Source organism: Grus americana, chromosome 8 (assembly GCF_028858705.1).
Source record: "Grus americana isolate bGruAme1 chromosome 8, bGruAme1.mat, whole genome shotgun sequence".
In the NCBI taxonomy this organism is placed as follows: domain Eukaryota; kingdom Metazoa; phylum Chordata; class Aves; order Gruiformes; family Gruidae; genus Grus; species Grus americana.
The window spans coordinates 9,263,562-9,276,203 of NC_072859.1; the positions used below are offsets into that span (position 1 = coordinate 9,263,562).

A 12,642-nucleotide genomic window follows, 5' to 3' on the forward strand; every position below is an offset into this window, starting at 1 on the left:
ACCGACAGGCAGGGCAGGGGGTTTTCTGAGTGCTTTCATGTAGGCATGAGGATAGCTTGGGCTGGGACCTGGTGCCGTCCCCCGGCTTCCCAGACTGCGCGTGTAACGCAGAGGGGAAGAGGGGAATGATTTACAGCAAGCTGCTTCCTAACCTTAACGTGCTGTGATGCACCCACTGCCCTTTAAATAACCGCTGTCTTTTGAAGGCATAAATACTTAAGGGGGAAGGAAAAAAACCCCACCATTCCCTCCTGAAAGACCTAATTTATCTGGAATTATCCATCCTTGGCTATAAATCCCCTGTAAAACTTGGCATGAGTTTAAAAGCAGTTACAGCAATGACTGTATATTTTTATCCGAAACCTCAAGAAAGAACAAATTGAAGCCCTAAACGGCAGCTACAAGACGTCGCAGAGAGCCGCGCTGGTGGTGAGTGCCGTGCCGGGGAAGCACCATTTCGGGGTACTCGTGAATCCCCCACTATCTCTTTTGTTTCTTTCTGAGCAATTCCTGCTTGAGAAATTATTTTAACACACCAGTTTTCCCCGCTGTGCATGAAGCTAGCAGTGGACTCAGAAGAGCAATGTGGGGGTGCCGGCTGGGGGGCAGCAGTTTTTAAGTCCCTTGCTAACGTTTGCTGAGCACCACGTCCTCACCTGCCACATCCTTTGGGAACCAGGACACAGGTACACGCATCCCCCGTGTCCACCTACTCAGGCACACGGCGGGGCTGGCTCTGACTCATCTGGCTTCCCACTTTTTCTTCTTTGTTCTTCTTCTCTCCCTGAAGCAGGAGAGAATCCAGCTTTTATTTAAATGAGGCCCCATAAACATAAGCAGCTGCAATTACACTTCCCTGTGCAAAGCAGGCTTTGCAAATTGTGAGTATGGCTTACAATGCCTGAGGCCTGGCTTCTTCCCTTCAGCCCCCGCCTCTGCCTCTCTCCCTAAAAGATGAGAGAGGCCAGGTTTGCACGTGTCTTCCTTAGGCCAGCTGGTGGGGAGCAGAAGCGGTGCCACCGAGTCCTGGGCAGGCTGTGGCACCGAGTCCCTGCGGCAGCTCCTGGGGTTCTCCCCGGGTCCTGGTCCCCCTCCTGCAAGCTGGGCTGCCCCCCGGCCCCAGGGGATGGGCAGCCAAACCGCATGCCCCTGCGAGGCTCCGCTCAACACCTTCGCAGCCCTCCAAATCCAGGTCTAGGCTCAGCCTAACTCTGCCAGGCTGGGTAAGGAGTGCTCGCGGACACAGTGGCTGCAACACCCAGGAGATGTTATCTCCAGGGCTGGTGAAGCATGGGTTGCATGAGAGGTGAGGATCTGTGGGCAGGCGTCACCACGACGGCCAGGCTCCACAGGGCAAGATGGGGTGATACATAGGGGGGTCTGTGGGGTCAAGCACTTTCCTCCCAGGGAGATGCTACTCACGTAGGGCTGGCTGTCACGCAGCGTGTGATGGGCATATCTGACTGTGATCGTTATCTATCTTCTCCACTCTGTGTAAGCAGTTTGATACTCTTGAGCGCACTGGGACCTATTCACTTCCCCGGAGTGCGGTCCCTGCACAGGAAAGATTAACAAATGAATTACACAGGCGCAGCGTGGCGAGAAGGAGCTGTGGCCGTGAGCAGCTGAGCCAGTCCAGAAAGCTGCTGGGACCTCGTGCCGCCCCAGGGACAGCTTTGCCACCCCCTCCCCTGCCACGCTGGGGACAGCCCAAGCCCCGCATGCCAGCTCTAACCTCACCTGCTCGAGGAGGGACGTGCCACACACCTGGCGAGCTGCTTTACCCCCTCCCCTGCTGCAGCCGTGGGCAGGGTCTGGCATCCTCACACCCCATCAGGCGGCTGCTCAAGCGGTGAGAAAAAACCCAGAGCCCTCTCCGGACAGCTCACCCTTATTTATTCCTCACTGGAAGCGGAGTGTTCCCCTCCTCAGTACCTGGTAAAACCCCAAGGCCATGATTTTGCAGACCGGCCCCAGGCTGGGACCTCCACAGAGCACGTGGGTCCCTCTCCCCGCTGCAGCCAGGACACAGCCTGGCTGGGGCACCTGGAGCTGGGGGTACCACGGCCCCAGCAGGAATTCATGGTGTTATGGGGCGCTCGCGGATCTGCCTGTTTCCACCTGGGTTGTGCTCTTGCTTTCTCTGCAGGAGCACCCAGGGCTTGAGCTCGCCAAGGTGTTTTGGACAGAGTGCCTGCATACGGGCAGCACGCCGTGTTTCCACACGTGTTTCCACGGCTGTGTTCATCCTCAGTAAAAAGCTGTTTTGCATTAAGCCACGCAGAGGGCACAGTGGTGGGTGCCCCCGCGGTGGGATGGTGCCTGGCAGGAGTCTGGCTCATGCTACGGTGTGGTGGGAGCTGGGGGGGCCTGTCGTCCTCGCCATCCCATGGCCAGCACGTGGATGGACCCTAACGCCCATTCTCCTGTCTTTTCCAGGGATGGAGGGGTGCGCGTACAGCTGGGAGCAGCAGGAGCACGGCACAGCCCCGTGGGGATAGGCGTGAAGGTGGTTCCCTGTGAGGACACAGCGGGACACCCCAGACCCCGGAGGAGCGCGGGGTCTCGCTGGGAAGAGCAGAGCTCCCCTTCTGCCCTGCCGCCAGGTCCGCCTGCCGCCAGGTCGCCTACCGCGTTCCCAGGGATCTGTACCTGGATTTGGGGCTTGGAGCCCAGAGGTGTGTTAGTGCTGTAGGATCGCCGGAGAACCTGACAACGATGGGGGACCTGCCGCGGAGGAGGGACATCCCTCCAGGAGGCCCTGCACCTCTGTGAGCCCTGGCTGCCGGTGGTAGAGGCTGCCTGGGGCTGGGCTGCTTGGCCAGCCCGGGCTGGGGGCAGAGCCGCGGTGCCTGCAGGGCACAGCCAGCGAAGGGCGAAGAGCTGGGGACAGGGTCTGCGGGGGCAGCCTGGAGCTCCGGGACAGCGGTGCTGCCAGCTGAACCGCTGCTCCTCTGGGGACCTCTTCCTGGGGCTGGGGGACGGAGCAGCCCTTGGTCCCCGGGCTCGCTGTGGATGTCCCCCCGTGCCCCGCCGGCAGGACTGCTCCCCTAGTGCCGGCGCAGAGGGAGGGCCGCTCGTCTCACCATGGTGCTGCCGCCGCCCGACAAGCGCCACGTCTGTCTGACCACCATCGTCATCATGACCAGCATGGCCTTCATGGACGCCTACCTGGTGGAGCAGAACCAGGGGCCCCGCAAGATCGGCGTCTGCATCATCGTGCTGGTGGGGGACATCTGCTTCCTCATTGTGCTGCGCTACGTGGCAGTGTGGGTGGGGGCTGAGGTGAAGACAGCCAAACGGGGCTATGCCATGATCCTGTGGTTCCTCTACATCTTCGTGCTTGAGATCAAGCTGTATTTCATCTTTCAGAATTACAAAGCAGACAAGAAGAACCTGGAGACGGTGGCCAGGAAAGCCCTGACCTTGCTCCTCTCCATCTGCGTGCCGGGGCTCTACCTGGTGCTGGTGGCCTTGGACAGCATGGAGTACATACGGACCTTTCGGAAGAAAGAGGACTTGAGGGGACGCCTCTTCTGGGTGGCCCTCGACCTGCTGGATATCTTGGACATCCAGGCCAACCTGTGGGAGCCACACAGGACCGGCCTGCCCATCTGGGCAGAGGGGCTCATGTTCTTCTACTGCTACATACTCCTCCTGATCCTGCCTTGCGTGTCCCTCAGTGAGATCAGCATGCAAGGGGAGCACATTGCCCCGCAAAAAATGATGCTCTACCCCGTCCTCAGCCTGGTCACCATTAATATCGTCACCATCTTCATCCGGGCCATCAACATGGTCTTGTTCCAGGACAGCAGGGTCTCCACCATCTTTATTGGCAAGAACATCATCGCGATCGCCACCAAGGCGTGCACTTTCCTCGAGTACAAGCGGCAGGTGAAGGAGTTCCCCCAGAACGCCATCGCCCTGGAGCTACAGCAGAACTCCCTCTCCCACAACCAGACCATCCACAGCGCACAGGGCATCCCCCATGAGCCGTCGCCCACCAGCGAGATCCTCGACACATGAGGGATCACCCCCAGCCGAGCGTTGGTTCAGATAGCCCCGTGCTGAGCGGAGGAGGGATGCTGCTCTCTTGCTGCGTGGGGCGAGCACGACAGACAAATCCCGGCAGCGAGGGCTCTTGTAGGCACAAAACACCAACTACGTTTTAATTGAGCTATGGAGTGTCCCCTAGACGTCTTCATCTCAGGTATAACCCTAGGAGTGCTCCAGACAAACCAAATGAACTTGCAAAGGACCTGAAGCAGCTAACCCTCTCTCTCCCTCCCACCACCTTCTCCCCTCCCAAGCAAAGACCACTAAGGTTGCAATGTCCCTTTTTACTCCTCGAGCACCTCACCTTTACTCCAAGCCTGGAACGAAGATTTTATTACCGAGACCTTTTTATGGAGTGGGGACAGGGGCATAGGTGTATGGGTTGGGGGGGAGGGTGGGAATCTGAACCAGTAAACCCTGTGATCGTAGATGTCTCTTATCTCCAATGGTTGTGTTTACAGTTTCCTATTTATAACGGCTCCCGGGGGCTCCTGGGCTGCCCTGGGGACCGGTGTCCTGATCGGCGGTGGGTGAGAGCAGCAAGCCCTGCGGCGGGGAGCGGGGCCGGGGGCCGGCATGGCATGGCTCCTCCGCCCCGGGACGAGGGGGACTGCGCCTCCACCAGCGCACTGCACCGACTCTGCTGGGAGCAATATTTGACAAACTAAAGCTAATCTAATGCTGGCATTTTATGTATTTCATTCAGTCCAAACAACTCAGCACAATATTTCTATTTTTAGAAGGGTCTCTCCCTCTCTCTCCCTGCCGTTGCAAGCCTCCCTGCCTGCAGCAGCCGGTGCAGCCGCCCTGGCCCCGCGGGCACTGCTGCAGGCAGGCACAGGCACCCAGGAGGGCTTAGTAATAAGGATGGCGACGATGCATTTCACTCCGGCATCAAGCGTTTATAAAGAGGGCTGCTTTCCACAGCTACTATATTTTTAAAATAAAATATTTCGAAAAAAAACCCAAAAAAAACCCCCCCACCAACCAACCCACCCAAAAAAGAGCCAGGAAGGATGTGCTGCCCTGGGGAAGGCGGCTGGGCTCGGAGATGGACACGGGTCTCCTCGGCCGGCCGTGGGCAGCGGGGCGGGAGGCGAGGGCCAGCCGGAAAATAAAAGCCCCGTGAGAGCAATGGCTTCTGGTGGTCTCTTTTCTGCCAGGGTGGGGAGGGAGGGGGGGCAGCTCGGGGGGCAGCTCCCGTACAGCCCAAATCACTCGTCTCCTCCTGTATCCACCTCCCCTGGCCCCCCAAGCGCCGTCCCGAGGTGCTGCACTCGTGAAGGGCCCTGCAGAAAGCAAATAAATAGTTTTTCCAGCTGAAAGGCTGCCCCAGGGGCTCGGGCACCTCTCAGCTGCTGTCACCTGGGGAGAGGCACAAGGGAGTAAAGCAGAAAAGCTGCATCTCAAACATGCTGAAATGGGATATTTTTCCTTTTTCTAAACCAAACATTTAGTTTTGAGGAGACGGAATACAATGCCTGATGCTGTTTCCCTTTCTCTTCCACATTTTCTCCTGGCTTCGCTTACCGAATTTGACCTAAATCCACAAATCATTTTAGTCTCCATCTCTTCAGCCCATCATGATCTGTCCAGAACACTTCACCCAGCCCTGATCCAGCCTTCCGAATTTAGGGCCAGCCAATCACAGCCCTGCCAAACTCTCTTTGGCCCCCCCTGTCACCCCGGGATGACTTTGGGATGAGTTTCTCCACCAGGAATAAATCCGCTGAGAAATAAAACGATATTTTTGCCAACAAAAGTGAGTTTGCACTAGATTTTGCTAACTGGAAAAGTTTCCTTCTCCTTTCCTTCAGCCAACATGAGAGGAAGAGGGCAGGTGATTTAAAAGGTATTAGCAGAAATTAATTAAATTGCTAAATTATTCTGGAATACCTATGGAATTGCATATTACATCTCTACTGGTGCCATTAAAATACATGCGATTAATATGGGTACAATTAACTCCCAAGTATTTAATAACATTCTGCCACTCTTTTAGGTAGTTAATCTATGAGCCTTTGTTATACAGCTGTCACCCGGAACTGAGCAGAGGAAAACCCACGGGAGCTGGAAGCGCGGTGCTGCCGGCTCCGGTGCGGTGCTGCGCAGCATCAGGCTGCACCTGCAGCGGTGTTTTATCCTGGGGATAAAATAAATGAGCTGGGGGTTGCTCCGACAGGTTGTTGTGTGTATCTTTGTTCTGTCTCAGCCTGATAGCTGATAATCTCTGCGGCCGTGCCTTGTATTGGAACAAGTTAATGTTCCCTTGAGCCTGATCTGTTGCTGAGGTTGCTTGGGGGGGATGTCTGGCTGCGCTCCTTGGACGGAGCCTGCATGGAGAGGGAACAACGCTTTATCCTCCCGGTGCTGTAAGCTCCGAGCAGGCTTAGGAGTCCCCACAACCTTTTCCCTGAGGCTGCGAGACCCTGCTTTCCACTGCTGACATGGGGTTGTGGAGAGGGGTGTCCTCGGGGAAGGGCTGCCCTGAGCCCCTGCCTTAGGAGCAGGAGTGGGAGGAGAGGTCCTGGGCACGATGCTCACCTGGGGTGCACTGCATCGCTCCCGTAAGGCACCTGAGCTCGCTGGTGCTCCAAGTCCGCTCTGTGACGAAGGGAGGGAGGAGAGGCTTTTCTCATCTGCTGTTCAACATCCCCCAGGGGCTCTGTGCGCATCGTGTTTCCTACTCACCAACACAACCCTTGCTTTTCAAAGCCATCTCAAAAGCGAGTGTCACAAGCCGGCGGCCCCGCAGCAGCGGCCGGAGGAAGGCTGGGGAGCAGAGGAGAGGAGAGCTAGCTGGGAAGGGCGGCGCGGCGGGAGTCTGGGAGCAGAGGGCAGAGCCAGCGCAGCCTGCAAAGACCTCGGAGGCTCAGAGACAGCAATGCAAGGTGCTGCCTCCTCCCCGAAATCCAGCCCTGCCCTGCGGAGATAAGACCCCTGGGAGCCGTGGGACCGGCAGGACAGATGGCACGGCGGCGGTGGCTGCGCAGGGCCACTGGCTCCCAGCCTGGCTGTTTGTTAGGGGAAGGTGATATTTTGCCGCAGGCAATGAGAACTAAAGGAAACAATTAAAACTAAATAGGCTGGAACTGAGTGATTTTTCAGCTTTCCGCTGGGAAGGTGTGTTGGCAAAAGAGCTCCTTTGTGAAATGAGAAATTCTCCTGGCAAGCTCTAGATTCCCACCTGCTGAAGGGAAACCAGCACAACAATAATGCAGAAGAAGGGATGCAAATTCCCAGCCCTCCAGGGGAAAACCCCCGGGGCAGCATCCCTCACTGCTGACGGAAAACAGGCTGTGGGCACAAGGGAGCCCTTGCCCTTGGAGGAGAGAGGCCGGTGGTGCTCGGGGGCCCGACTGGTGCTCTCCTACCAGTTACCGACCCGCTGGGCAGCGCTGAGGGAAATGCCTCCTTCCAAGCCAAGCAGCAGCCTCCGGAGGAGCCAGGCGTAGCCCATAGCTTGCAGGGGACACCAGAGCAATGGCACCCTCTGGAGATGCAAAACCTGAACCTCTCTGAGCCTTCCTGTCAGGCTGGGCCTGAAGGGCAGCAAATCGTTCCAGTCCTAGAGACACAGATGATTTGTGATGGGATGGACTGAACCCATCCGCTTCCCAAGTGCTGGAGAACTGCAAAGCAGGAGCTCACAAGTAAGTGGAGCAAAACAAGCCGTACCAGGCTGTTGCGAAGCATCGAGCCCAGACAAATCCATCTGGGTCCTGTCCCCCTGCCAAGCTTTTGGATGAAGAGGCAGCGATGGGCTTGAGCTGCTGCATACCTGACACTGTGAGAAGAGCCTGGACCCAGGTCTTGTGCCCCAACAGCCTCATGGTACCTACAGTACCTTCACGCTTCCTTTTGCCTGGCACTTGATTCGCAGAGCACGGGCTCCCTCACAGCCCCGGGACACGACTGCTCACGTGTGGCTGGGGAGCAGCGAGCCCCAGCCCCAGCCAAACACCCACTGCAGCCTCACGAGCACCGGAGAGCATCACCTCCTGAAGTACTGCTGGGAAGGTGCAGGGGACAGGAGCCGCAGCGGGGTGCAGGGAGATGCTGTCCTGCGGGATGCTTTGCCTCCTGACCTGCACCGCTCTGATTTCCTCCTCAAGCGCGCGGGGTGCTTGTGTGCGCAGCCCTGCCGCGGCAGGCACCGTGCCGCACGGCGGGGAGGGATCGAGGCTGTCAGGTTGTATTTAACTGGGCAAGGTAAAAAACCTCCCCATTCCCTCCCTTGCCAAACCCATACACGCTCCCCACGGGGTGCCGCGTGCCCTGGTGCGACCCTGCACAGCCCCGTGCGCTGTCACCTCGGATCATACACAAACACGCAATTTTCTTTTGTTTTCTTTTATTCAATCTGGGGTCATTTGCTGAGTGGAGGGAGACTGAATATTCATGCCAATAACTTTTCCTCCTGCCTGCCCCAGATTTGCTGCACTTCTTTAGCTTGGGCCAATGCTGCAATAAAAACGAAGGGCAGGTGTCCAGAGCACCGTAACAGCACTTCCCGTCTGCCTAAATTCCTCCTGCCCAGGCTCTGTGGCAAAAGTTTGAGTTTCTCATTAATTTAATCCTAACTTTGAGTGCCCTGGATTTTTCAGCTCTGTCTGGTTTTTAGGTCTGGCATCCTTGAAGGATAATATCCATTTAAGTTACTGATTCAGGCTTGCTCATTTAATTTCACCTTAATAAAGATTTTATGTGGTTTTGACATGTTCAGTGTCTCAAATGTATTGACACTGAAGCCTGAAGAAACATTATGACCATAATGGCTCAGAAAGCATTAAAAAGACCCTGGCAAGGTATATTGATTGCCCTCTTTTACAGTTGTTTGAAGACAAAGACCAGTCAAAGGGAAGAGCAAGTACTGTAGTTTGTTTTTATGTGAGCTTCCCTGATGTTACAGCATTTCATGTGTGCAAAAAGCATTTGCAAATATATCTCTGCAAGTTCTTCATCGGGATGCGAAGAAGCGGTGGTCCTGGAGCTGGGATGCTGTCAGGAGGGGGATTTCGCAGGAAAAATGCTGCAGATATAGCAGAAGAGTGACTTCCCAGGAAGGGATATCAAAGTGTAAATAAATAAATAAGTGAAGACGACGCCTGGATTCCTCCCCACTGGTGTCTCCCAGAGGACAAGCCCTCAGGCTGCCCACGGCTCACTGGGAACTCACTGTGCCACGCGGAGGGAAATGGTAAAGCATCTTCTGAAACCTGTCCCGACAGCTGTGGGCTTCCCCATCAACTCTCCCCAGCTCATGTACCCTCAACGGCAGTGCGAAAATGCAAACGCATTATGGGCATGGTACACTAAGTCCGACGGAGATAAAAATTAGTAGAATGGTCCGTTGGCAGGGGTAGGAATGTGCTGGAGATGGGAGAGGAGGGTAATTAGCGCCTCATGGCCAATATTTGCATACAAAGATACACCCCAGAGGCCATGAAATAATAACCCATCGCTGGTGGCAGCCCGCAGGGCTGAGGATGCCGAGAAGCAGAGCGTGGTGCCTTGAGCATGCCGGGCACATCCTCCCACACCGCGGGTGGGCCACGCCGGCAGGCATCTATCTACCAACCCGGCATCTCAGCTCCCGGGGCTTCGCACGTGAAGCCTGCTCTGCCCAGCGGAATAAATACCTCGAGCAGAAAAAGGCACTGTTTCCCTTCCCTGTGCTAGTGCCAGCGAGAACTTAGTATTCAAAAACTGTTTTCAGATGTTTCACTTCACAGCTGGCGAATGAACTCGGAGAACTCAATAAACCTCTTTGTAAGAAATTATCTCTCATTAATCTGTTCGGTGAGGCTGGCACCTGGAATAGCATAAATCTTTACCTGCACATGCTAGGAGACTAGGGAATGGGCCATAGGCAGTAAGTCTGTTATAATGGGAGAGTCCCAAACGCCACATAAAGAATAAATCCTCATAAAATTTTCCTCCTGATCTCCTCCTGGGAAGAGGACGTTAGCACTTGGAGGAGATGGATCCTTGGTGGAAAGACTTTTAGCAGGAGATAGGGCAGCACAAGAGCCTCGAGCAGTCTGCAGGCGCTTTGGGAGAAACTCTCCTCCTTTCCATCAGACGTTTCAGGAAATGTCCAAAAAGCTTTGAACGGTGCTGCCCGCTCAGGAACAAACTGCTCCGCAAGGACTGCCAGCTTGCAGCTCCCTGCCTCATCCCGACTGGCTGCTTTGGAGAGGGCACAGTTTTTGCCTTGTCCTTATCTGCAGCAATAAGCTGTGCTGGCCGCACTGGAGCACGCCGTGCACCTCCGGCGTGTACCATCGCGCTCCGACAAGCCTCACAGCTACCAAACCTATCTCCCCGAGGCAGGGCAGCTCTGAAAAACACTACGTTTGGAAAGGAGAAAGACGATTTGAGCAAGCCTTGAACAGCTTGCCATAGAAATAGCATCCAGAGTTTTCTCCCTCGCGGGGGATTTTGAAGTTTATTTCGGTGTCCTTTGCTTCGGTGCAACAGATGGCAGGGAGATGTGGTGGCCCGGAATATTGATGCTTCCCTCTAGCATCCGTGTCCTCAGAGCAACTGGCGTCTCCGCGCTCTTGCTGAGCATCATGCAGCCTCGTCTTCTGTCTCAGAGCCGTGCTCTTCCTGCATCAGCTAGTAATTAAAATGTGTGGCTCTGTCTGCGGTGGCCCCCTCAGAGATGGGGCATTTTGCATCAGGAAAGCTGCAGGGGAAGAGCTGGGAAGCTGGGATGTGATTATGGCAGAGGTATCAGCCGCCTTGCCCAAATGGGAAATGAAAAAATAAAAATGCGCTAAAGCAAATGTGTTCTGCGACCATAACCACCACACCGTGCTGGGAAGAGTATTCAGCCCATATTTTAAGAGTCGTCTTTTATTGATGCCTAATGTCCCATGACCAGTGTCCAACGAGGAGCAATTAAGCATTGGCTTAGACAAAATATATGTCTTCAAGTGATAACCAGGCAAGGGATCTTCCACCATAGTGTCAATATATGATTTTGTACTGTGGAAATAAGTGTGCCATAAAAATCCCTCTGCTGCTGTGTAAAACTACCCTCTCCTTGTTCCCGGCGCGTTGCAGCGGCTCTCTGCGTGCCGGGGCTGCCGGGGCCGTGAAGCATCGCGTGGCTCGACTTCCCAGCTCGCTGGCAACCAGAGCCCAGCTCAGCCTGCCGTGGTCCTTCAGGCATCTCCGCCTGACAGGCTGTGGCAAAGGACTGTAAGCCGTTTAGAAAGGATAAAATTATACAGCTCCAAAATTTAATAATATGAGCCCCAGCAATCACACAGATAAATTTAACGGTGACCACTTAGAGACCTGCTGGCTGAACTGTAATATTTGATGAGATGCTGAATAATATGCCAGTCTTTCTCACACCCAGGGAGGCCTATAAAAGCCAGCGGGATGGAGACCAGCGTTTCAGCCCTCTCCAGCTCTGCGTAGGAAGGAGCTGTCACTACGCTGTCCGTGAAGCGTGGACGCAGATGAGTCTTACACCTCCCAAGCACAACACTGTCAACGGGCCAGGCATTTCCTGCTGCGAATGCGATGCCACCAGCCCGGCGGTACCCTGCAGCCTGTGCCACCCCTGCTCCGGGTTGCTGGGACTTCAGAGCATCGCTTCCCGTGGCCGGCTGTGCCCTGCGAGATCCTCTCCCTGCCGCCTCAGACCTCTGCCAGGCACTTTCCAGGGGCTCCGCCTGATGGAGTTCTTCCTTTAGTCATTTTTTCTTAAAAGCAGGAGATTACCTCCATACTATTATGTGCGAAGAACATGAGTGCTGTGGGGTTCAGGATTTAAAAGGCGGTGAGTACTCACAGCAACTGTGCCGGTGCCATCCTAACACGGGCACTGTAAATGCTCTTTGATTTTTGTTTCAACAAGAGCAGCGCCAGGTTCAGGGCACACGGACTTGCAAGGGAAGGGATGTGCTTCAATAGCTGGCTCTTTTCATCTTCCACGGGTTCACGTGCGATGCTGGAGAGGTTGCCGATGCCCACGGTCAGCTCATATCTGGGGCACTGTGGAGAGATCGGCAGTGGTGCTGGCAGCGCCCCAGCTGCAGCAGGTCTCACTTACAAACCTAACCTTTCCACATCACCCTAGGCACTTACTTCTGTCAGGATCAAGCTTACAACAGTTTTCTGCTTCTCTCTCTTTTTCCCAAACATCCCTCTGCAAACCACCTAACGGCCCCTTTCAGATTTCCACTCTGGCCCTGGAAGAAATCCTGCCCAAGCCTGGCCGTGACGTCCGTCTCATCCCCCCGTTACCGGCTGAGCCGCTTGCTATGCCCGTCTCCTCCAGCCCGGAGCTTTGCGGGGCGCGTTCCCGGCAGCACGCTGGCCCCAGGAGGGCTGAGATGCACCTAGCGCGGTTCTCAGGAGCACGGTAGCAAGCCTGGCATTTAATCTGCTGCGGCACTAAGTACGATTTAGCAAAGGATCTATCTGTAATTGTCAATGCCTAAAGAACTTTTAAATATGTCCTTTAACTCGTTCCTGAAGGACTTGGACTATTTTAACGAGCATCTCAGGAAAGAAAAGCTCTCCGTAGAGCATTAGCTTTGAGAACCGAAAGCAATCTCACCG

The 12,642-nt window shown here is 55.2% G+C and overlaps 1 protein-coding gene across 1 annotated transcript in view; it reads left to right on the forward strand.

Moving 5' to 3' along the window:
* TMEM121 (transmembrane protein 121) overlaps positions 1-5,031 on the forward strand; it is a 37,785-nt gene extending 32,754 nt beyond the window's left edge. The window contains exon 2 of the mRNA XM_054833669.1: positions 2,440-5,031. Coding sequence (XP_054689644.1) covers positions 3,088-4,026 — 939 coding nt within the window. The 5' untranslated portion in view covers positions 2,440-3,087 and the 3' untranslated portion in view covers positions 4,027-5,031. The remainder of the gene's footprint in view (positions 1-2,439) is intronic.
* The last annotated feature ends 7,611 nt before the right edge of the window (positions 5,032-12,642 follow it).